We start from the raw sequence: 25,076 nt of genomic DNA on the forward strand, positions 1-25,076 counted from the left end.
CCGGACGTTCCATGTACCTATAAACAGTGTTGCTCTGGTTGTTAGGAGTTGCATCGGCCTCGTGACTTCCGAAGGAACTCGGCTTTCATCATGAGGCGTTATAACTCTTTTAAATGAAGACCTTCTGACTCCTACGGCAGAGTTTAAATGGTTTGAATTATTTTTTCTGGTTAGCGTTTTTTAGCGAGGTATTTTTCTACGGGATGGGGTCATTAACCCCATGCCCGACCCCCCTCCTTTGTGTGGGCTAGGGACCGGCAGTAACTCTAGAAAAGCTGTAGGCGGAGTTCTCGTTATATGTATGTTCTGTCAGACTGAATAGATACTATTTCGAGACCAGTTAGTGCATGGTTTTAGAATTGGGTGTCGATCTAACTTTTTGTAATTTCATTTATTATTATTATTAGCCAATTGAAACTAGACCACCGTATGAAAACCTGGAAGCACTGAAAGGCCGTTTCGTCCTATTGTCGGACTATTCAGCAGTACGCATCCACGATCCCGCCTCGCAAGATCCGAACCCAGGACCTATCAGTCTCGTGGGCGAACGTTTAACCTCTAGACCACTGAGCAGGCTGGCATCCAACGGTGTTAATGTCTAACTTCAGCCAATCCACGAAATTGAGCAACCGTTCACCAATGTCTTCAGTGAGTTGATATCTCACAACTGACGTGGTTCGAACTCCACTGGTTACTGCTTCTCACTAGAACTCCAGGAAATATCTCTGGATAAAATTGAAGAAACGTAGTTAAAGTTAATTTTAGTGCGTTATTTGTTCACATGTATACATTTATTGACTAAGAATACTCATGTTTATACTGAAAGTTACAAAACATCACCAAATGACTTTTAAAAAAAAACGAAGTGTGAAACATTAAATTTACAACAGATTCCCAGTTTTGTTACTAGAGTATTCTTTGTATTAAATTTATTGATCTCTTTAAATGATTACATAAGAACTATGATTAAAACAAAATTACTTATATGGGATAATAAAGTGTGAATGAGAATAGAATCTATTCAATTCAATAAATCATTAGATTAACCTTTGAACTGAGATAGAAAAAGTTGACTGGGTTAACGATTAATATAACAAAAGAAGAAGAAAAAAAAAGAGATAATGTCAACTGTTTACAGGATCTACAGCATCCATTGAGTTCCCGATTACGTTGGATTCTATGAACGAAGATTAGAACAACAAAACAAAACACAAAAAATCATTTTTAACATAGTTATAAGGTATTTTGTGTTATCAAGTAGATAGATACATGAAAAGTAGTTATTCACTTGGATACTATAACCGGTAGTTGTTATGGTGGTCTATATCATTATCTAATAAATAAATTAAGACCCAATCATGACCAATAGAAACAAGGGATGTTCAAGTGACACAGTTGTTTTTGGTCAAGTTTTGTTCTCTGAGCTGGATAGTTTGATCGTGGAGCTTTCGTCGTCCTTCTGAACGACAACATCAGCACAAACTTCGGGTATTGGTTAACTAATCATCTTACTATTGACTTGATTGATTTAACCAGTTTACACTTTAAAATTGCAATTGAATAACTATCAGGTTATTTTAGAAAGAGTTAGTTGAAAACCAAAAAAAAATCAACCTTATTAACCATTATAAGTGAAGGTTTAATATTCAAATGAATGAAATATATGTTTTCTGGAAATCTTCATATTTGGAAAACTATATTCCGTTATCATTAACTCAGTTGATTCAGTATACGAAGAATTAAGTTCCTATATTTCATTGATTCTCATTCAACTGCAGTCAACTAAGAGTTAATTACTTGCTTACGCCCTAATGAAAGAGGATAGACCACTCACTCGACAATTGTTTCCACTTGTTTCAAGCTTATGTTCATTTTTTTCATGTTTGCTTCCATTTCTCGTAGCAATTTGTCCATTGGCCATCCTCTTCCCATTTAGCCCTCAGGATTCCAAGTAAGGGCTTGCTTCGAGATACAGCCTGATGATTTCCGAACTGTATGTCCTATGCACCTTTGGCATCTTTTCCTAATTCCCTCTTTAACTGGAATTCGATTTATTCTCTCTCACAGTAGGTTGTTACCGATGGTATCCGGTCAACGAACATTGAGTATCTTGAGTAGACAATTGTTTATAAATACTTGTACTTGTTTGATCATGGTTGTAGCAGTTCTCCACGTTTCAGCTCCGTACAGTAGAACTGTATTGACATTCATATTGAAGATTGTGACATTGATGTTGGCTTGCAAACAGTTGTTTTGAGTTCTGTATGTTGTTCAACTGTAGGAATGTTGGACTTGTTTTGTCAATCCTGGCCTTTACGTCTGCATCAGATCCTCCTTGTTCATCGATGATGCTTTTAGGTACGTGAAACTTTACACCTGTCCCAAAGTTTCTCCATCAGATGTGATTGGGTTGGTTGGAGTTCCTCATGTTATACTTGAAGATATTGTTTTTTTCTTGTGCATGTTGAAGCTTACTGGTGTAGAGACTGCCGCTACACTGTCTGTTTTGACCTAAATTTGTATGTGATAGAAGGACTAGATGATCTTCAAAGTCTAAATCCTCTAGTTGTATTGAAGCTGTTCATCGTATTCTGTACTTCCCCTTAGAAGTGGAGGTCTTTTAAAGCTACCAAAATTCAAAACATTCTACTAAAGTTAGACGTAAAGTGTCATATCCAGATTGAAGTACCAGAAAATCAAAATCAATTGATTGACACTTACCTATAGTCTCTATAGTTTCACCATTATTTTCAATAATAGGGATACATAATTTTTTAATCCTCTTAATTGGGGGAAAAGAGAATAGGAAAGTTAAAATTGAATGATGTCACAGAATGAAAAGACACTTATGAAATGGTACTTTTTCCATTTTAGAAATCATTGAGATTACGTGTCTGTATGTAATGTAGGTTGTGACATGTATACTCAGGGACTTTTGATGACGACCGAAAATAAAGATCACATATGTTTTATCCTTATTTGTCACACTTTATATGTAACCCCACATTTATATTCAATATCTATTGTTTCAATGTATCAATGGTAAATAAACGTGTATAATTGAATTCAAACTTCACCTCATTACACGAGCAAGTGCTAACAGGACTCAGTAGTTGAGTGGATAACGCGATGGCGTTTGAAGCGAAAGGTACTGGGTTCGAGTCCCAAAATGAACATCAACTCTGAGATGCAGATATATCCAGCAGACGAGTTCCAAATAGGATGAAACGTGCTTCCTGGATTCCACTGCTAGCCACTGTTCATCTTTGCTTATAGCCTATATAATTGTTTGATTATATCTAACATACATACACTGCTGTGATTCTTGAATTATAAACGCTATCTTCACTCTCTCTCCTTCTGCTTTATTGACCACGGCCTTTGATTGAAGATTATAATAGTGTTATAACATCCTTTTAGGCCTTCCCACACTACGTTGGAGTTTTGGCACGGATCATTATTAAATAATACTATCGGATTAAATCTACCTCATTAGGTTGTTGGTGCCATTACGTGAAGAGGAACCTCTGTTAATCAAATAAACTCATTCATGGTTATTATCTCAGAGAGCAGCCTACAAGTAACATTCATTTAATAACAACTGTTACCATTTTGTAGTTCAGTATACCGGGTAAAGGAGGAGGGTTGGGCATGGGGTTAGCGACCTCATCCCGTAGAAAATCAACTCGCTAAAAAAACGCTAACCAGAAAAATCATTCATTTGGAGAAAGCTGGTCGGCGGCCTATGCTCCATTGGGTGTAACAGGCGTAAGTAAGTAAGTAAGTATACCGTTTTGTATTGTAAGTACAATTTGTTACCTTTTGTGTTACTCATAGACATACTCTTAGGTTTGTAGTGTTAATTCTTTTTGATATATTATTGGTAACTTTGCGTATTGTTATATATTGAGTAGGCTCTTTTGCTGAGATCCACCACAAGGTCTTTACAAATCTCCTTGACTAATCAGAAATTACAAGAGAAAATTGATTAGTCTAATAATAAAATAAACGAATAAGTTTTTGGTGGAGTTTCGTTTGTTGACCTGGCTGATTTGGTTGCGGAGCTTTCATCGTTATTCTGAACGACATCATCATAAACCCCTTCTGATAATAATCAACATATGCTCACTAGTGATTGACTTCAAGATGAATTTCCTGGAGTTCTAGTGAAAAGCACTGACCAGTGGAGTTCAACCAGGTGTGTTGGGAGATATCAACTCACTGAAGACAATGGTCGATGTGTCACTCAATTTCGTGGATTAGTTGAAGTTAGACATTAACACCGTTGGATGCCCGTTCGCTCAGTGGTCTAGAGGTTAAACGTTCGCGAGCGAGAGTGATAGGTCCTGGGTTCGAATCTCACAAGGCAGGATCATGGATGCGCACTCCCGAGGAGTCTCACAATAGGATGAGACGGCTGTCCAGTGCTTCCAGGTTTTCCATGATGATCCAGCTTCAATTGACTCATGATCTCAACTATGAAAATTAATAAGTTTTTGATGGAGTTTTGTTTTCTGACCTGGATGGTGTGGTTGTGGAGCTTTCATCGCCCTTCTGAATGACATCATCAGCACAAACTTCGAGTAGAAATGAAACTAATCAGACTATGAAACAAACAAAGAGAAGATCCTCGTTGTTGTTGATTGATACTTTCTGTCATCCCTATTTTGTAACCATTGGTGATATGATTCAACTGTTTACAATCAAGTAAAACTATTAAGGTTTGACTTGTGATCAGACTTGTTACTAGGCAATCGTTATCAATCTATGAACTGATGATCATCAATGAGCAACTACTAAAACAAAACGATCAACTAATTACCTGTAAAAATGTTCCAGATGTTTTAAGAATTTTAATAATCATAACTATTGGTATAAGAAATATACTAGAACTAGCCATAAGCCAACCAAATTTTACAGCCCATCCTGGAAAATGATAAGGTTGAGATAATGAAGCACGTTTATATGTTAATTCTTCATAGACAATAACGCTGATAATGAAAAGAGCCTAGAATGGTTGAGAAAATATACAATAAAAGTAGTAGAGATGATTGATGCAAAAATAAAGATGATTAAATAATATTGCTTAGTTGATGGTTCATTCTATTTCAGGGGCTCATGATAAACAAATTGTTATAACGTGTGAGTATGTGCGTGCATGCGTGCCCTGTTTGATATACGGAAATGCTGATTCCCGCCAATGAGAGAAGAGCGAATTATCGATCGGAGCAATGATACACAAACGTTGTGTGAGTAGTCTTGAGTACTTATCAGTCCTTAGAGTTACCATTCATAATTCTCCATGGGATACAACACAAATATAGTTACATTCCGATGATTAACTTGATTCAGATAGAATCTGTTATATACCAGAGGAGACATAAGTACGGGTAACTCCCAGGACCTATGAATGGACTATTATTCTATATATATATATATTCTTATAGTATAACTACTGAGTAATTAGATGGTGTATGTCTATATTCATCTCATTATAAGCTTCATTTTGATCTATGAATTATTACTGTACGATTTACCGTCCCTAAATTATATTCAGTTTATTGATTATTGTTTCCCACATTCACAGCCACATTTGGCTTGATCTTGTACAGACATTATTTTCTATTTTATGGTGTGATGTGGTCTGTCTGTCTGATATATAAACCGAGTATGCTTGAAATAAATGATTCGCATAGCAGAAGCTGTAGTTGGTGTTCTGGGTTCAATCGCAAGGGCTAGGAGGACAAGAGCCCAATAAGGTCGCTAAACTGTTCATACTGGTCGAACGTCATTGATTTGGCACAGTGTTAAGATTGGATAAGTCGTATTTCGATTGGTGGATAATTCACGTGATTAGAAGCCGGACATAAGATCATAACGAATTGGATACGGTCTTCTTATTTTATAGACATAACAAATCGGCATACGGCCTTGTTCTTTTATAAAGTCACAACAGAATCCTATCTCACTGACGTTATATAATTAATAGATTATATGGTATAATGCTGTTTATTTTTATAATTTTGATTCCCATAACCCATAAACTACTGGAAGCTGATTTTGATGGTTAATGAAAACTTCGTGTAGAAGAGACCTTGATCATGTCCATCTACTCTAGTGTAGGTATCCCCCTTTTAAGAAGAGCTCAGAGAATAGAAGCCAAAGATGTACTTTGATTAAGGAATCAAGCTTACTTATTTCACCCAGAATCAATGAACAAATAACTTCATCAGAACAGGAAGACTAGAGGAAAGACCATTATCGCACGTCACATTTTTTATAACTCCCTTTATATTCACAAATCATTTCTGTTCGAAAAGGGTATCATCTAAAGGATAGGACTTGAAGGAAGCTACACAAGATCCTGCGCCGTTTAGGATGAATGACTGAATCTCACCGGGAACATCAGTTACCTCAAGATTATGTATGCACATTACTGGTGGTTGCCGAATGGTACAATACTAAGATATAGGTCAACCAACCGATTAGCTCCATCCACCTATCAGTATTTGTGTTGTGTCTGTAAGTCATCCAGTAAAATATAATAATGGTAGATGAATCTGATTATCAAAGTTTCTTTATCCATCCAATTTCCACTATAGATTGGATAGCTTGAATACGGTCATTCATAGGAAATCTAGAAATTCATCTAAAATTTATTCACTATTGAGGACGTGTTTGTAATTACCAGGTTGCGTTTCTCCCTCATTTAGAATGAATGTTCGATATATGAGCAATGAGAATTACGGAGCAATCAATCTCCACAGACACATTGTGGGACTTATATAAGGATATTACAGTAATTTTAATAGGTTTATTGTGATGTGTTGTTCAATTTCGTGGATTAGTTGAAGCTAGACATTAATACCGTTAGATGCCGGCCCGCTCAGTAGTCCACAGGTTAAGCACTCGCGTGAGAGACTGATAGCTCCTGGGTTCGAATCTCGCGAGGCGAGATCGTGGATGCGCACTGCTGAGGAGTCCCACAATAAGACGAAATGATCATCCAATGCTTTCAGGTTTTTCAATGGTAGTCCAGCTTCAATCGGTTCATGATCTCAACTCTATAAAATTACTATAATATCCACAAAACCCCTTCTGATACTAATCATGATAAGCTTAAACCAGATTGTCAAGTGAAACGTTGGATTTCTTTCGCCTTAACTTTGGTCTTGTTCCATGAATACAACATTATAAAGTTTACAATGACTAACTCAGTCACTAATCCAATAAACATGAAATCCGTTTAGAAAAGCAAAGTAAACACCAACAATATACATTTAAATGTAGCTTACAAGTGAAAACAATGGTGTTGTTATACACCAGAATAAGAAGGCGAACCATTTTAATGAATATCCATACATTCGTTTCATATCTTTTGAAATTCGTTTATAACCTTTAATTTTCAAAAATTAATAATAATAATAATAATAATAATCGATATATGTGTAACCAAAATTTTTTTGATTGAGATTATAAATCAATTGATGCTAGACCACCATGGAAAATCTGGAAGCAGTGTACGATCGTTTCGTCCCAGTTTGAGACTCCTTGGCCCTGGGATTGAATCCCGGGTGGGGGATCGTGGATGCGCATTACTGAGGAGTCCCACAATAGGACGAAACGGTCGTTTAGTGCTTACAGGTTTTTCATAGTGGTCTAGTTTCAATTGACTCATGATCTCAACCATTAAAAATAAATAATAGTGTATACTATGTAACTTCCAACTTCTTCAACTACTGACGGATGAATGTAATTGCTGAAAAATAAGAAACAAACGGATGATGATCAAGTTGAACTGTGAATCGGGTTTCTAAGCAAGCAAATTCTTATGAACACATGAGTTTGGCAGGTTAATTTTGATGTAGAAGTAGGTATTAGGTCGGGTCAGTGTTTTACAAACTACTTATGGATTGTAATACATATGTGGACACTTGAAACTTGGATATGTAGTGAGGTTACCGTTAGTGAAGTTATCATGGCTTTTGTTACATGCCATTGATATGTTTTGACATTTCATGACAATATTATACCAAGGAACAGAATACAGTATTATAAGAGGTTTGGTCCGTTTCTCAGTTGTCCAAGATTTCTTGTTCTCAGAAGTTTTCTCGTATAAAAGAATTGGTTTCAATGGTACAAATGGATTCATTCTCTGTTTTTGTTTAAATCATGAACTAGTTCTTTCTACTCTAATCATATTATCTATGGCTAATCTTTTCTTTTTCTGCCACATATACTCGTATTACTTCGGTGTTGATCTGGATAAATTAAGCTCGTTGTGCTGATGTATCATAATGACTTTGCCTAATGTATAGGTGTGTCAGGTTCTATGTAGTTTATTGTTGGTAGATAACGACATTCATAAGCAGAGATTAATGGTGGCTAGCAGTGGAATCCAGAATGCGCATTTCGTCCTATTTTGAAACTCGTCAGTTGGATGTACTGGCATGCTTATGACTCAAGGCAATATGGAGACAATCCCCACAGGATGCACATATGGTAATAAGAGACTGATCAATTACAGTCTTGAACATCAATGGTAACATTCAGACAACCAATACAAAAATAAATAATAACAATTGTTCGGGAAAATTGATTTCTTTTCATAAACTGTAATTAAACTTACCATAAATGTATCCAATCACTGATGATTCTAATAATCCTACAATTAATATGATACGACTTCCACTGTAATAGTCAAATAGTTGAAACACATACATTCCACCCTGTAGAAAAATGTATAAATGAAGAGAAGTGTTATTGTATACTGATGAAATATAAGACAAGGTAAATGAAGTGAAGATAACTCGGTTGAATGACAGTACGAAGATTACACACCAAACTTCCTTCTTCTTGCCACTTTTAAAGAGATTACGATATCACCTAAAACCCTAAAACGCAACTAAAGTCACCAACACTACAACAGGACAAGCTAAGCTATTCCACTGTGCTCCAGTCCTTCTAACTAAGGTAAGAAGACCAGATTTAACTGCGGAAATATATATATTACACAAGCATCCCGGAAGAACAAACGATGAGCAAACAACTCATACATACATACACAGTACAAAAATGCCCTCGGAAAACGCTAAAAACATAGAGTTCTAAAAGAGGAAACAAACCAATGGCATTTAAGGTCCTTCCAAGTGGGAAATAAAAACTGAAGGCTACAGTGGGCACCTTTAGCGCGAAAATGAGGAGTTCAAATTTCCAAAATAAAATGAAAAAGATGAGACGTTCACAAGTGATTTATGGGGATCTAGATCTATGATCGACTCTGTCGTAGCTGTAAATAATTCCCCAAAATCAGTAGCTCTTTAAGTGTTCGACATTGGATGCTGACCACATTGTTTTAAGTGGACTTGTTTAACTGAAGGCTTTCGGCCATGCATCCGTACCAGATCACGTTACGACTCAGCGTGGGAAACAGCTCCTACGTTCACTAACCAGATTAGAGCAAACGCTTCTCGATATATTGATAACGCATCAAATATATCTCTCCGATCTCTTCGCATCTGACTTCTGATTTTAACCGATTGGGGGACGCTTCGAGTATAGACGTTGTTACTGGTTGCTAGTTGCAAAACTACAATACCGGTCGTATCTTCACTGTTAACTAACACAATTCACAGATCCAACTCTAGTTTAATATTGCCTTAAGTTATCCCTTAATTTACTCCATTTATCTTTGTTAGATAACTAAGTAAATTGAAAACTCATTCAAAATTCCAGTAGAGATCAACAAAGAAAAAGTAAATCAACTTACATTAGTGACCATCGACAATCCAACTAAATATGTTGCAATGCATACACAACCGACAAATATACAATGAATCCGTTTATTCGCCATAGCACGAGGAAAATAATCTCCTGCAGCTGCAATAAAACCTTCAACTCCAGCAAACTAATTAGAAAGCATGTGTGAAACAAAAAAGTTATCAATTTGACTGGTAAAGTATGATGGAAAAACAGTAAAGTGTTAGAAGAGAGGAAGTTCAGGATCTAATAAAAATAGTTGGGTAGTTGTAATTAGTCGTCAGGATACCCTAGACCTAGGTTCCTTGTTACTTAGCTCTCGTCATTTAGGTTCACCTGTAATCTACAGCGAACTGGTACTACTGGTAGATTTGATCCTGTGTCACCCAGCTTCACAGAGTGAGGTATTACTACTTAGCTATTTGGATCTCGTCTAACTTCTTATAGGACTGATATACTTATAACTGATTGACCTCCGAGCAGTGACCAATGTTACGTTTGTTTACTCCTCTTTCTATAAATCGAATTCTGTCGATCAAGTTGCAATGTGGTCACAAGTCTAAGTCACCATATATCCTATGTATTATGTTGAAATGTTTGATGGTCGGAGATATTCGATAGGAAACCTTGAACCTAGGTTTCGTGATGTTTTGGAGTGATTATAGGCTACTAATTTTTGTAACAACTTCATTGTTGATGATCTAAATAATTAGCTAGAATGTGGCCTTGAATAGTAAAATCCAGCATAGTAGAACAGACAACATTGGTTATTTGGAATACATACATCAGCTTAATACGAGATTGACATTAAAGACGACCAATTTTAACGGCGTTTATTGATCACTGAGAGTAAAGTAAAAAACTTCACAATTAAGTTCACCTTAAATAGAAGAGTGTTTCATAAATATTTTTCTAGAACTTCATATTTTTAATCCTCAGTACAGGGTTGTGAAGATTGTTAAGTTTAGATCGACATCATGAATGGGTTGACGTGAGACCACCATTGAAAATATGGAAGCACTGGACGGCCGTCTTGTCCTAGCTTAACTTATAGACCACTGAACCGGCATCCAACGGTGTTAATCTTTAACTTCAATCAATACACGGCAATGCGCGAACATCTACCTCATTTTTCGGTGGGTAACTATCTTATTTATGACACGGTTGAACTCCATCGGTGACGGCTTCTCACTAGAACTCCAGGAAATCTATGTCGAGGTTAGTCACTAGTGAGAACATGATAAATATCAGCATAATGTTGTGGGGATTGTTGAGTTCAGATTGATATCATGGATGGATCAGTGTTAGACCAGTAGAGTTCATCCATGTCAGACATGAGGCAGTTACCCACCGAAAAAAGTGGTAGATGTTCACGCATTGCCGTGTATTGATTGAAGTTAAAGATTAACACCGTTGAATGCCGGTTCAGTGGTTTGTAGGTTAAGCGTTCGCGCGCAAGACTGATAGGTCCTGGGTTTTAGTCCCACATGTTGAATTGTGGATGCGCACTGCTGAGGATTACCGTACTAGGATAAGACGGCCCTCCAATATTTCTAATTACTTAAATGGTTAAACAGGAAATAATGACTGTTATCACCTAAAAGGTGTTATCCGATAATTTCAACTCTAAATATACTTAATTTTTCCAGCAATATTTCTCGGTCTTGAAGATAATTATTCTTTCTAATAAATTTAAAGCATAATGTAACATCCTGGTCGGCGGCCTATGCTCCATTGGGAGTAACAGGCGTAAGTAAGTAAGTAAGTATAATGTAACATCAATGATACTGGATAGATAGATAGATACCAAAGTAATGTTATGCTCACTTACCATACTGTCTATACCTAATAGGATAATCATAATAAAGAAACATATTGACCAGAATGGACTACCAGGCATTGTACCAATTGCTTTAGGATATACAATAAAACCAAGTCCAGGACCAGATTCAGCAATTTGATTCAATGGTATATTTGATATATATGACATATAACCAAGTGTACAAAATATAACACATCCAGATAGTAAACTAGTGAAGGTATTAGCCAGAGCAAATAAACAACAATCTCTAAAATATGATGTATATAATATATATTGTACAGTTATAATATATAAAGAAGAATATCACCATTATTGAGGTTTGTATGACAGTTTAACTCCAGATATACAAATCTTCATTGTAGTCATTCAACTTTGATGGTGATGATGACGATGATGATGAGTTGGATGATGATGATGATTTGGATGATGATGATGATGATTTGGATGATGATGATGATGATGATGATGAATGATTACAGCCGATTAATTATTCAAGTATGGAACTTGTAACTGCTTTTCTCTCATCCTTGTAGAACTATACTGGGACATGTTCTCGTATCCATATTAAGTCTATTGTTATTATTCACATTACATAATCTAGTATTATCATCTTTCTATTACATCATCTTCGTTATTCCTTGTTCACATTTCCTCACGGAACCCATCTAATATTTCTATTCATTTCAGATATCTAGGACAAATTTATGATGTGAATCAATAAAAACTTGATGAAAGAGTTTGGTTAACGTTCTGAATGACCAGCTTTCTTCATACAATTTCTAAGATGAAAAAGATTTGACACTTGAATGGATGCTTCTGATAGTGATGTGTTCTCTAAGCTGGACGACTTAATTGAAGAGCTTTCAATGCTCACAATTGATTGATCATTGGGTGGTGATCAATGTCATGCGTGTCAAGTCCTTCTTAGTGCTGATCGAATGCTATCGATCATTTGATCACCACTCAGTGATCAATTAATTGTGATCACATCTCAGTCCTACAGGAGGTCGGTCGCGGCCCGAATAGCTCAGTGGTAACGTCTCTGACTGTGAAGCTGAGTGACACGTAATCGAATCCGTTAGGGAGCACCACTTCCCTCAATTTTACAGGTACACCTTGCTGACGAGTGCCAAGTAGCACGAAACCCGGGTCCAGGGTTTCCTGTTGACCACCTCCAACCACCATCTTACCTTATCTTTCAATGCTGTCCTGGACAATATCATCAGAGCTTACATCATAGGAACTAATCATATTTTTTTGTACACTTCGATAAAAAGCCACACACTTGATAATTTTACTTATATAGTTGAAACATCGAAAAATGATAATCAGCTACGGGGTATCATTCAACTCATGAATTCTGGAGAGCGTATACTGTTATCAGTGAATGCTTTAAATTATCTTTAAAACAGCGAAATTTCACCAACGATGATGAGACTATAATTTATGGATGACCTCTGAGAAACGTTAAAAGGACCTTGAGAATATCCACCCACTAACTGCGACCATATGAGTGTTATATACCAGTGTGAGGAAATAGAATTATGATTTACAGTTGATGGTTAGGGTTAGAAATTACTTTTTCTGGTAAGCGTTTTTTAGCAAGTTAGTTTTCTACGGGATGGGGTCGCTAACCCCATGCCCAACCCTCCTCCTTTACCCGGGCTTGGGACCGGCAGTAGCCCCCGGAGGAGCGACAGGCGGAATTAGATTTAGGGTTTCCATCACGAACTGACATCAACTATAATGCCAAAATGCTATTTAGCCAAGTAGATGAATGAGTTTCGCGTCAAAATCCAAGACTTTTTATCGTGAATCTGATCCACCAAATACCACACCAATCTACTACAAACACTATACTTATATGTTTTTCAAAATTCAGGTTTCCATAGGTTACAATAGGGTGTGATATTCTAAATATGAACTAGAAGTAATGACTACTCCAAAAATCCATCCTGTTTAATAAAATACATAGAAATACAATGGAAGGCAGTATTCAGTATCCAAAACTTAAATCTTGTAATTATCAGTATTGAAGCTTATTAAAAGTTGTAAATGAACACTCAGTCGTACAACTTAATCACAATTGGATTGGAAGGGATATTTTTTCAAATACTAAATGTTAAACGATAGCTGGTTTCTTATCATTCACTTAAAACGACCCTGTAAGGTACTTGGTTTGTAGCTGGAAAGCCTTTAAGTATAACTCCTGAAACTTTTTTGTCTTCATTTATTTATCTACTAACTATATTTCATATGGAGAAGAGTTAAAAGCATCTAAATGTAAGATAATTGCTAACTCGAAAGGATTGCCTAGAACAGGGTTAGATGGATAATAGTGGTGTGTGGCCTATGCTCCTCCATGAGGTGTAATTTACTTACTTACGCCTGTTACTCCCGATCGAGCATAGGCCGCCCACCTGCATTCTCCAACACACTCTGTCCTGAGCCTTCCTTTCTACTTCTATCCACCTTTTGTTCATTCTTCTCATGTCTATCTGAATTTATCGGTGTATTGTGTTCTTGGGTCTTCCTCTTCTCCTTTGACCTTCAGGATTCCATGTGAGGGCTTGTCTTGTGACGCAGTTGATTGATTTCCTCATTGTGTGTCCTATCCACTTCCAGAGCTTCTTCCTCATTTCCTCCTCCACCGGATGGAATCTGGTTTGTCGTCTCCCATAGTAGAATGTTGCTGATAGTGTCTGGTCAACGGATCTGAAGTATGTTGCTTAGACAACTGTTAATAAACACTTGTATCTTCTGGATGATGGCTTTCGTAGTTTTCCACGTCTCCGCCCTATACAATAGAACTGTGTTGACATTTGTATTGAAAATTGTGACTTTGGTGTTGGTTGACAATTGTTTTGAGTTCCAGATGTTCTTCGGTTGTAAATATGCTGCTCTTGCTTTGCCGATCCACACGAGGGGTAACACGTGTCAGTAAAGGAAGTAACGTAAACCAATGATGAATATTCATGCTCAGTAACCATTGATTTCTAAAAGACAAGTCATACCATAAACAGATAAAATAATCAATATATTCAAGTATTTTAAGCGTTGACTTACCGAAAAGAATTATGTTGAATCTTATTATAACTACCAAATGCTGTTAGAACACCTAAACCAATACTATAGCTGAAAAAGATTTGAGTTCCTGCATCAGACCACACCTATAATCATAATTATTTTAAGAAGAGTAAGTCAATTTAAAGGCATTTTAAAGCTTCTTATAAAAGATTGCTTATCATGAGTATACTTACTTATGCCTGTTATCCCTCATGAAGGAGAATAGACAGACCATAAGCATTCTTCATCAAACTCTGTCCTCGACAATCATTTCCCGTTGTTTCTAGTTCCTATTCATCCTTTTCATATTTGCTCCCAATTCTCGTAGCACTGTGTTATTTGACCTTCCTCTTTTTAGCTTCCATCCAGGATTCCAAGTTAGGACTTGCCTCGTGATACAGTTTAATGGTTTCTGAAGTGTATGTCCTATCCACTTCCAATGTCTTTTCCTAATTTCCTCTTTCACTTAAAAATCGTTTCTTCTCTCCCATAGTAGGTTGTTACTGATGGAATTCGGTCAACGGATATTGAGTATCTTGAGTAGACAATTGTTTATAAATACTTGTACTTGTTTGATCATGGTTGTAGTATTTCTGAACGTTTCAGCTCTGTACAGTAGAACTATGTTGACGTTCGTATTGAAGATTGTGACTTTGATGTTGGCTTACAGACAGTTGTTTTGAGTTCGATATGTTATTCAACTGTAGGAATACTGTCCTTACTTTGACAATCCTCTCCTTTACGCTTGCATCAGATCCTCCTTGGACATTGCGAACCACATCAAACAAACTTATCATGAGTGTAAGTAAAACTAATTATGGAATGTAATATAGTTATCTATTAAACAGAAGTGTTTGTCTTGTTCAAACAAGTGAATTTTCATTAATGAACGTCAGTACTGACAGAAAAACTCACAAGGCAATCTTTTAACTATTCATCACAGTACTTCATGAAAAGATCAACTTATGAACTTCTCTATTGATGGATAAATGGAAAATCAGGATATGCCTGCAGTATAATGTGCGCAATTTTACGTCAATAATGTTCATCTCATCTCGGACTCTATCCTTGGTCGTTTTGTAGATAAATAATGTCACATACTAGGATAAAATCTTTATCCATTGTTCTTTGGTTTTCAATTGAGTCTAACACCAGTCAGTCAGTGATACAAACTGAAATATTCAACAATTTTCACAAGTATTCTGTACTAATAACTTACTTACTTACTTACGCCTGTTACCCCTCGTGGAGGAGCATAGCCCGCACACCAGCATTCTCCATCCAACTCTGTCCTAGGCAGTCCTTTCCAGTTCTTTCCAGTTAACATTCATCCTTTTCATATCTGCTTCTATTTCCCGGCGTAGTGTGTTCTTTGGCCTTCCTCGTTTCCGCTTCCCTTCCGGATTCCAAATTAGGGATTGCCTCGTGATTCAGTTTGGTGATTTCCCTAATGTATGTCCGATCCACTTCCAACGTCTTTTCCTAATTTCCTCTATAGCTGGAAGCTGGTTTATCTTCTCCCCCAGAAGGCTGTTGCTGATAGTATCCGGCCAGTGCTAGTTCAGTATTTTGCGTAGACAACTGTACTAATGACCCTGTTTTTCATTTTAACCCTTAGTTAATTTTCATTCTTCAGTTATAAAAACTAATCGGGTTTACAGTTTAAGGTTTAGGTAATTCAAAGTAAAACTGGAAATGAATGATATCAATGAGGATTCTTGAAAGTTTGTGCATCGCTCTAACTTGAACAATAATTCATTTGACAATGATTCCAGTGGAATTTGAATAGTTACCATGGAAACAACTTCGTTTAAGTATCCATCCCCTATTTTACAACTTTCAGTTAACGTAACATAAGGAGAGAAGAGTACAGGCGATTAATATCAACACTTACTGTCATATCAGTTAATTTCGACCAATCCGGTTTCAAATAGTGAATTAATCCATTTGAAGCACCATCAAGTAAAGCAGTTCGTACTAATAGAATAATTATGAATACGTAAGGCAACAATGCGGTCACATACATAATCTAGAATAAATAAAACAAGAAGAAAGTATAAGTTCACTTCAGTTTCAGCTTCAGTTTGGAAAGGACAGGAGGCTTGATGGCCTGTGTTAGTCCTGCCAATGACGGTCTCTCAGCTGATCCACCTTTCTTTTAAAAGAGTCGACGGATGGAGCCTCAACCACGTGCTGAGATAATGAGTTCCACTCGTTTATGATTCGATGGGAAAGTCGGTAGTCAGCTGACAAGTAATTTGTTCTGGGCTTGTGAACTTTTTTGGTGTTATTTACTTGTCTCTTCCTGTTGCTGTTTAGAACTGCAATCGATCAGTCTTTTGTTGGCCTATGTGTATCCTATGAGGATTACCTCGATATTGTCTTAAGTCAGTAAGTAAATGGACAAGGCAATGGCGTTTGAAGCGAAAGGTACTGGGTTCGAGTCTCAGAGTGAACATCAACAAGTCTGAGATGCAGTACATCCAGCCGATGAGTCCTAAAGAGAACGAAACGCGCATCCTGGATTCCATTGTTTGGCACTATCCATCATTCCTGTAAAGCTTTACTGAACAGATCAGTGATCAGATAGTAATGGAACATGAATGAAGAATAGTAAATAAATCTTATGGATTTCTTTACAATGGAATTAGTTGTGTCATAGGAGTTGAACATTTACAGAGAAAAACATCGAATTTAACCCTAGAGACAACCACATAGGTTTATGATACTTCTGTTGTTGAATTATCAAATTGTACTAAGTACTGGGACTGTAGCTAATATACCATTATTATTGGCTTTATTCGGTATTATGTTTTCGGTACAATATAGAATTCTCAGTACAAACTACTTCAACAAGTTCCCGTTTCTCATTTCTTGATCGGTCCTAGCAATAAATACTGAGTGATCGCCAGTCAGGTGTTAGCAGTTCAGGAATCGATACCTGAATAATGAATACTCTTTATATATCCCGATAAGAATAATGAATGGTAACTTTTGGGATCCATTTATGAACTAGTACTATGAGTATATTTTTATCGCATAATTGCTAAGTAACTAAACTATTCATATCCATGTCCCACTTATGATAAGCTTCATTTTGACCCATAAACTATTACTGTACGATTTACCATTCTTGAGTTATCCCTAGTGAATTAATTACTGTTCCCCCTATTCACAGTCACATTTGGCTAAGTCTTGTCCAAATGTTGTTTCTTATTTTATGGTACGATGTGGTCTGTCTGTTTGATATATAAACCCAGTATGTTTGAGAATAATGATTCATATTGCAGAGGTTGTTACTGGTGTTCTGGACTTAACTGGTTGGGCTAGGCAGAAAGCAGGACCGATAAGTACTCTGTACTGTTCTTACTTGTTTTATGCATCATTGGTCCGGTCGATAATTCACTACTCTCTAATTGGCGGTATTATCATGTTACACATTAACAGGGTATCCAGGCCAGAAGTTATGACACTTTTTTCTGCTTATTGAGGTTGTTAATCAAGACACCAGTACCTCGACTCCAAGCCCACAGCGGCGTCCGCAGAACAGCTCCCCTCCACCTCCTGGTTGGCAGCGATACCAAATAAAGTGAACAAAACGCGACTGGGGACAGACTATCTCACTAAATTCTGATAACCGTACAATGAACAGTTAATTTGCAAAATAACAATCAATTATCTCAATCTTCACTGTCCCTTCTGCAAATATCAGTCTGTCTTCTTTAATTTGATTGTTTATGCATTTCCCTACCAATCGCGCTTCATTTCAGTTCTTTCCTTATCGATCATATGCCAAAATACATTATATGTCTGACCATCACCATATACTACTTATGAAGATATAAGTAGACCACACCACACTGCCAGCAACCAACGATGTCTCTGATTAGACTTTTTTGTAACTTGTACAACGAAAAGTCGTAAACTTTTCACAAACTCACTTGATTAGGTTATGTGACTATTAGGTATAATGATATGTTTAAAAAGAATACAAGGAAATAGATAACTTGTTGAAGTATCTAGATGACAGGAACAGATAGTCCAGATATTCAAGAAGGTCATCTTGGCAGATATCAGCCATCTTGTCGATTTCAGTAAAACAACAACTATATGATTTAACTTGAAGAAGTCAACGAATCTATTCATAAGTCTATTCACTGGCATTCATCGTTCAAAGTGAATTAGCTTATTAAACGTTTCTATTTAGTCAAATTTTGAAATTTTTCTCTTATCATAAGTTATAATGACCTGGGTAGTCTGAAAAAGCTGTTGTACCTTAGTAGTACAGATTACATTTACATTTTAGTTACTATGGGTTGTCTTTTTTTGAAAAAAACGGAACATATGGTCATATTTGGAATGTTAAACCTGAACTAGTATCTATGTACGTTTAGAAAAAAAAGAAACACAATTCAAGTTATGTACAGAATAATCTACTATACAATATAATACAGTCTAATTAGAAATAGTTGATTATCTTAGATCTGTTGAGTTCTATAGTGAGTTATTATTATTATTTATTTAAACACATAATTATTGGTACAAAGGGGCACCAGATATATATGCGCCACACAAATCTCATTTGATTTGTGTGAGGGCTGTAATACTACCCAGGTGCCCAAACTGTAACAGGTGGTTTTCATAGGGGACCATACCCGGAGCCTTTGACCTAATAGTCTGATCCAGAAGGCAGTGTAGCATCATGAGGAGATGCAGTACCATGGTAGCCGGTGATCAACGATTGATTGATACACCATTTGTTCCCTCAGGGTACTGGATGGAGCCCATGTGCACCATTGGTTTGGAATGGGGGTTTTTCAACTCCTCTAGGTGGACTCGCAGTGTCCACCAACCCGGTTAAAGCGCCGGACATTTGCTTTTCGTCCTCTCAATTTCGTGAACAACACCCTTGGCACGAGAAGGCAGTGAGTAGGACTTGTGTGTCAGAGGCTATATATTCGCGTGGCCATGTGAGAGCATTTGGAGAGGGAGAGCAGACTCTTCCCACTCTCGACCGTACCAGGGTATTTGGGGGCTCTATAGTGAATAACTTATTGCTATGAAGCAATTTTTCGAATAGAATAGATCAACAAAATGTATAATATGAATTCATATAGTACATATTAACAACTAGTAAAACTTATATGTATGAAATCAACTAGTGTAATCGATAGAACATTGAAGACGATCAGTATGTCAAATGAATAGATTGTAATCAGTAATTGAGTCCAGATAGTGGACCTTGTTTTATTGAGAATCGTCGATCGGGTATATTTAAACTTTAAAGTTGATGTTCAGGATGGAACTCCCACCTAGTACTTTGATGTTCAAAAGACTAACGCGTTATTCACTTGATCTACTATGTCTGGATAGTCGATAAGATGTTCAACGGATAATGATCTTCATATAACTAAAATAAAGGTTTAAGTTAAACTGTGTTTTTTTAACATTCAAAACTGAATTTTGATCAGATTTTACAGATAAATGTAGATTCTATACGAAATACCGCAATGTAATCACGCTACAATGATCAAAATTCAATTCGGAATATTAACAATGGAACAATTCAAACCTTTACAGATCATGGTATTAAATATCATCTTTATCTACCTAACTTTCATTCCCTTTTTAGGTTACATAGAATTTTGTATATGACTACATAATGGTTGTTTGAATAAATTTTTTTTCTGGTTAGCGTTTTTTAAGCGAGTTAGTTTTCTACGGGATGAGGTCACTAATCCCATGCTCGACCCTCCTTCTTTGTGTGGGCTTGTGACCTGCAGTAGCCCCCGGAGGAGCTACAGGCAGATACAAGTTTTTATTAACAGTCGTCTACGCCTGTTACTCCCAATCGAGCATAGGCCTCCAACCAGCATTCTCTAACCCACTCTGTTCTGGGCCTTCCTTTATAGTTCTTTCCAACTTTTGCTCATTCTTCTCATGTCTGTCTCCGTTTCTCGGCGTAATTTGTTTTTTGGTCTTCTTTTTCTCCTTTGGCCTCGAGGATTCTATGTGAGGGCTTGTATTGTGACGCAGTTGATTGATTTCTTCAATGTGTGTCCTATCCACTTTCAGCCCTTTTTCCTCGTTTCTTACTCCGTCGGATGGAATCTGGTTTGTTGTCTCCCATAGTAGAATGTTGCTGATAGTGTCTGGTCAACGGATCTGAAGTTTCTTACGTAGACAAGTGTTAATAAACACTTGTATCTTCTGGATGATAGCTCTCGTAGTTTTCCACGTCTCCGCTCCATACAATAGAACTGTGTTGACATTTGTATTGAACATTCTGATTTTGGTGTTGGTTGACAATTGTTTTGAGTTCCAGATGTTCTTCAGTTGTAAATATGCTGGTTTCGATTGGTTCTGTAGCCGATTGTCTACTGTAATATTTATATACATTCATTGGAAAACATTCAATCATAAGTTAATCATAAACATAAACTATCATACTAATCAGCAATACTAAAGATCATTAATTACTTAACTTGGCTGATGTTTTAATCCCTTTCCATATGCATAAATATATAATTACCCAAGTGAGAAGAAGACACAAAGCCAAATCCCATTGTATTGTACCAATATCATGTATACCATCTGATAAATGCAGTACACGACGTCTGTTGAAGAAAAAAAGAAAATTTGAAATGTGCAGGTGTACCTCGACTGAAGGATATAACTTGAAATTCACCAATATAGAAATCAAAGTACATTATAAAAACCAAAGATTTATTATCTAATAATATAAGCTTGATTGTTTATTCCACATCACCCCCAAATGCCCTTCTAAGGTCGAGAGTGGGGAGGGTCCGCCCTCTTTCTCGAAATTCTCTCACATGGCCACGCGCATACAACCTCTGCCAGAGAAATTATACTCACTGCCTTCTCGCGGCACCCATGTTGTTTATGAAAATAAGGGGACGAAAAGCGAATGTCCGGTGCTTTAATCGGGCTGGTGGATATGGAGGATCCACCTAGGGGAAAACCTTGATTCCAAACCAATGGTGCACATGGACTCCAGGATTCTGAAGGAATAAATGGCGAATGAACCAGTTATTGATTACCAACTATCATGTGACTGCATCTCCCGACGTTGTTTCACTGCCTTGTGGATTTTATCTCTAGGTCAAAGACTCGGGATATGTCCCCTAAGAAAACTACCTGCCTCATTTAGGGCAACCGGGCAGTATCCCAACGCCCACACAAATCGAATAATTTACGGGGCACATATATATTTGGTGCCTCATAGTACTAATGTTTATGTGTTTAAATAAATGTTAATCGTCAAGTTGATGTTCAGTGTATATACACTTAGGATTTCGATTCATGCTGTTAAATAACCGGAATAGTTCGACTGAGCAATTTATCCTATAATTTCAGGGATCTGTTTTCCAGTTTTCACTTATATATATATATATATATATATATATATATATATCGGATTCGAGGAAATCATCAGACCCTAACTTGGAATCTTAATGGGATAAAGAAAGGCGGAAGATCAAAGAACACACTGCGTTGGGAATTGGAAGTTGATATGAAAAGGATAAATAATAACTGGGAACAACTGGGAAAGATTGTTGAGGACAGAGTTGGATGGATAATGTTGATGGTCAGTCTATGCTCCTCCACCAGGAGTAACAGGCGTAAGTAAGTAAGTATATGCTAGGTAGTAATTTGTCAGATTAACCAGTCTGATATCATATTCTGCCATTGGTGCATCTCAAATAGGTTTAAAGTATTGAGACAATGAGTTGAAATGTGAATACAAAAGTTCCTGACTCATTTATTACATAAATGTCCATTTCGATTTGTCCACTTTTCATCAATCACTTAATGTATTATCAAAGACCTTGATAATTAGTGACTACGGAGACCAGTCAATAAGTTTCACTATCTTAGTCACATAAAATCTTAGTATTATTAGTCTTCACAAAGTCATGCCGTCTTAGAATGTCGAATGATTTATCTTAAACCGATTCAAAGACACTACTGATGTTTTGAACAGTGAAACAACGGCCAGTTACCTAAATCTTACTCCGAAAACTATGTGATTAGCCTACCAATCATTCACAAGTCTGTTCATAGAATCCATTCAATCTCATGTACTTACTCCCAATATTCTGTAGTTGCATCGACTGTTATTAAGCTTCGATTACTATTATGTGTAATATTCTCAATTGTACTTGAATTTATTGGCCGACTTGTGAAAACTCGACATGCTGGTGTATTCCATGATTGATCACATCTTGTCCATGGTAATTGACTTGTAAATGATGAGAAAATATAATGAAATGCCCATGCCATTATTACAGTATAATAACAATTGAGGAAGAAATTAATCACTGTACATGCATAACCAACACCTTGAAAACAACAAAGATGAAAATCAAATGTAGTGCATAAATAACTACTTATTTATAATTATTTAAAGTTATATAGAGTTTAGATCATGAGTCCATTGAAGCTAGACAACCAGGGAAAACCTGGAAGCACTGGATGGCCGTTTCGTCCTATTATGGGACTCCTTAGCAGTGAGCATCCACGATCCCGCACTCGCGAGCTTCAAACCAAGGGCATACCAGTCTCACGCCAGAGCACTTAACCGATAGACCACTAAGTCGGCTGGCATCCAACGGTGTTAATGTCTAACTTCAACCAATCCACGTAATTGAGCAACCATCGACCATTGTCTTCAGTGAGTTACTATCTCACAACAGACTGACAGGTTCTGGGTTCAAATCTCGCAAGGCGGGATCGTGGATGCGCACTGCTGAAGAGTCCTGCAATAGGATGAAACGGACATCCAGTGCTTTCAGGTTTTCTATGGTGGTCTATCTTCAATTCACCGATGATCTGAACTACTGAAATGACTATAATATCCCCCAAAACCCCTTCTTATATTATCAGCAATGATTTTAATCAAGGTTTGAGCTCATTTTAATCTTTCATGAATCAATGTAGATATCATTTCATAAAATTTATCAATTTTTACCTTGAAACAATGGACATATATTCCATGCAGCAATAACTCCACGACGTGTTACTTGTCCAACAGTTACTTCTAATAGAAATAATGGTATACCAGCTAAGAATACACTGATGAAATAAGGAATGAGGAAAGCACCTAATTAAATCAAAGAACAAAACAGAATACAGAAAAAGATTTTATTTTTAACAAAATGGTTTAGATTGTTTGTATTTGATTAAGTACTTTCATTGTTTTAGTTATAATATTTTAGTTTGAGGCGAACGGTGCTGGGTTCGAGTTCAAGAGTGAACATCAACTTTGAGATGCAGGTACATTCTGCTGACGAGTTCTAATTAGGACGAAACGTGCGTCCTGGATTCCGTTACCAGCCACCATTCATCTTTGCTTATAAGTCTCTACCTGTCTATATGTCGTTCAGTAAGAATTTACAAACAAAAATAATACATTTTAGAAATTTCAAATATTGTGTGACCAGACATTGTTTACCATAAAGATACTTCTATCGTACATTTTATGTGAGAAAAAAATTTAAGTCATTCATTTTGATCTGAAGTAGGTTTTGTGGAGATCGTAGTGATTTAATAGTTGAATTCATGTGTCGGTTAAAGCTAGACCACCATCGAAAACCTGGAAGCGCTGTACTGCTGTTTCGTTCTATTCTGCGACTCTTCAGCAGTGCGCATTCGCGATCCCGCCTCGCGAGATCCGAACCTAGGACCTTCAGTTTCGTTTTAATCGACTCACGAATTCAACTATTGAATTCATTCCTTTTTGAAATTTGTATAAAAACTAAAATAAATCGTTTCTGGGATTCTTTTTTCCTCGTTTCCCTCGCATATCTAAACGTAACATTTTGAACATAAGTAATTCATAATGCATTTATCCAATCTGTTTTGACCAGTTGGTTGTTGTTTTAGTACCTACGAATTTATGCCACAAATAAATCTCGTTGTGTTGAGATGATTAAAATAATGGTTTAGTAATTGTTTACTTACTTACTTACGCCTGTTACTCCCAATCGAGCACAAGCCGCCCACCGGCATTCTCCAACACACTCTGTCCTGGGCCTTTCATTCTAGTTCTATCCAAATTTTGTTCATTCTTCTCATGTCTGTCTCCATCTTTCGGCGTAATGTGTTCTTGGGTCTTCCTCTTCTCCTTTGACCTTCAGGATTCCATGTGAGGGCTTGTCTTGTGACACAGTTGGGTGATTTATTCAATGTGTGTCCTATCCACTTCCACCGCTTTTTCCTCATTTCTTCCTCCACTGGATGTAATCTGGTTTGTTTTTTCCCATAGTAGAATGTTGCTGATAGTGTCTGGTCAACGGATCTGAAGTTTCTTACGTAGACAAGTGTTAATAAACACCTGTATCTTCTGGATGAAGTCGTTCGTAGTTCTCCATGTCTCCGCCCCATACAGTAGTACTGTGTTGCATTT

The 25,076-nt window shown here is 36.8% G+C and overlaps 1 protein-coding gene across 1 annotated transcript; it reads right to left on the bottom strand.

Annotated features, from left to right (window-relative positions):
* Positions 1-1,124: 1,124 nt before the first annotated feature.
* Smp_078930 (sodium/chloride dependent neurotransmitter transporter, putative) lies at positions 1,125-23,769 on the bottom strand (the record flags this gene model as incomplete). The annotated part of the gene is made up of 12 exons (XM_018789541.1): positions 1,125-1,177; positions 2,722-2,782; positions 4,823-5,008; positions 7,296-7,396; positions 8,630-8,729; positions 9,770-9,907; positions 11,591-11,828; positions 14,648-14,751; positions 16,542-16,676; positions 21,180-21,264; positions 22,758-23,010; positions 23,640-23,769. Coding segments are annotated over 12 exons (1,584 nt in total), but the record flags the coding sequence as incomplete, so codon positions are not given.
* Positions 23,770-25,076: the final 1,307 nt, after the last annotated feature.

Source organism: Schistosoma mansoni, assembly GCF_000237925.1.
Source record: "Schistosoma mansoni, WGS project CABG00000000 data, supercontig 0134, strain Puerto Rico, whole genome shotgun sequence".
Classification (NCBI taxonomy): domain Eukaryota; kingdom Metazoa; phylum Platyhelminthes; class Trematoda; order Strigeidida; family Schistosomatidae; genus Schistosoma; species Schistosoma mansoni.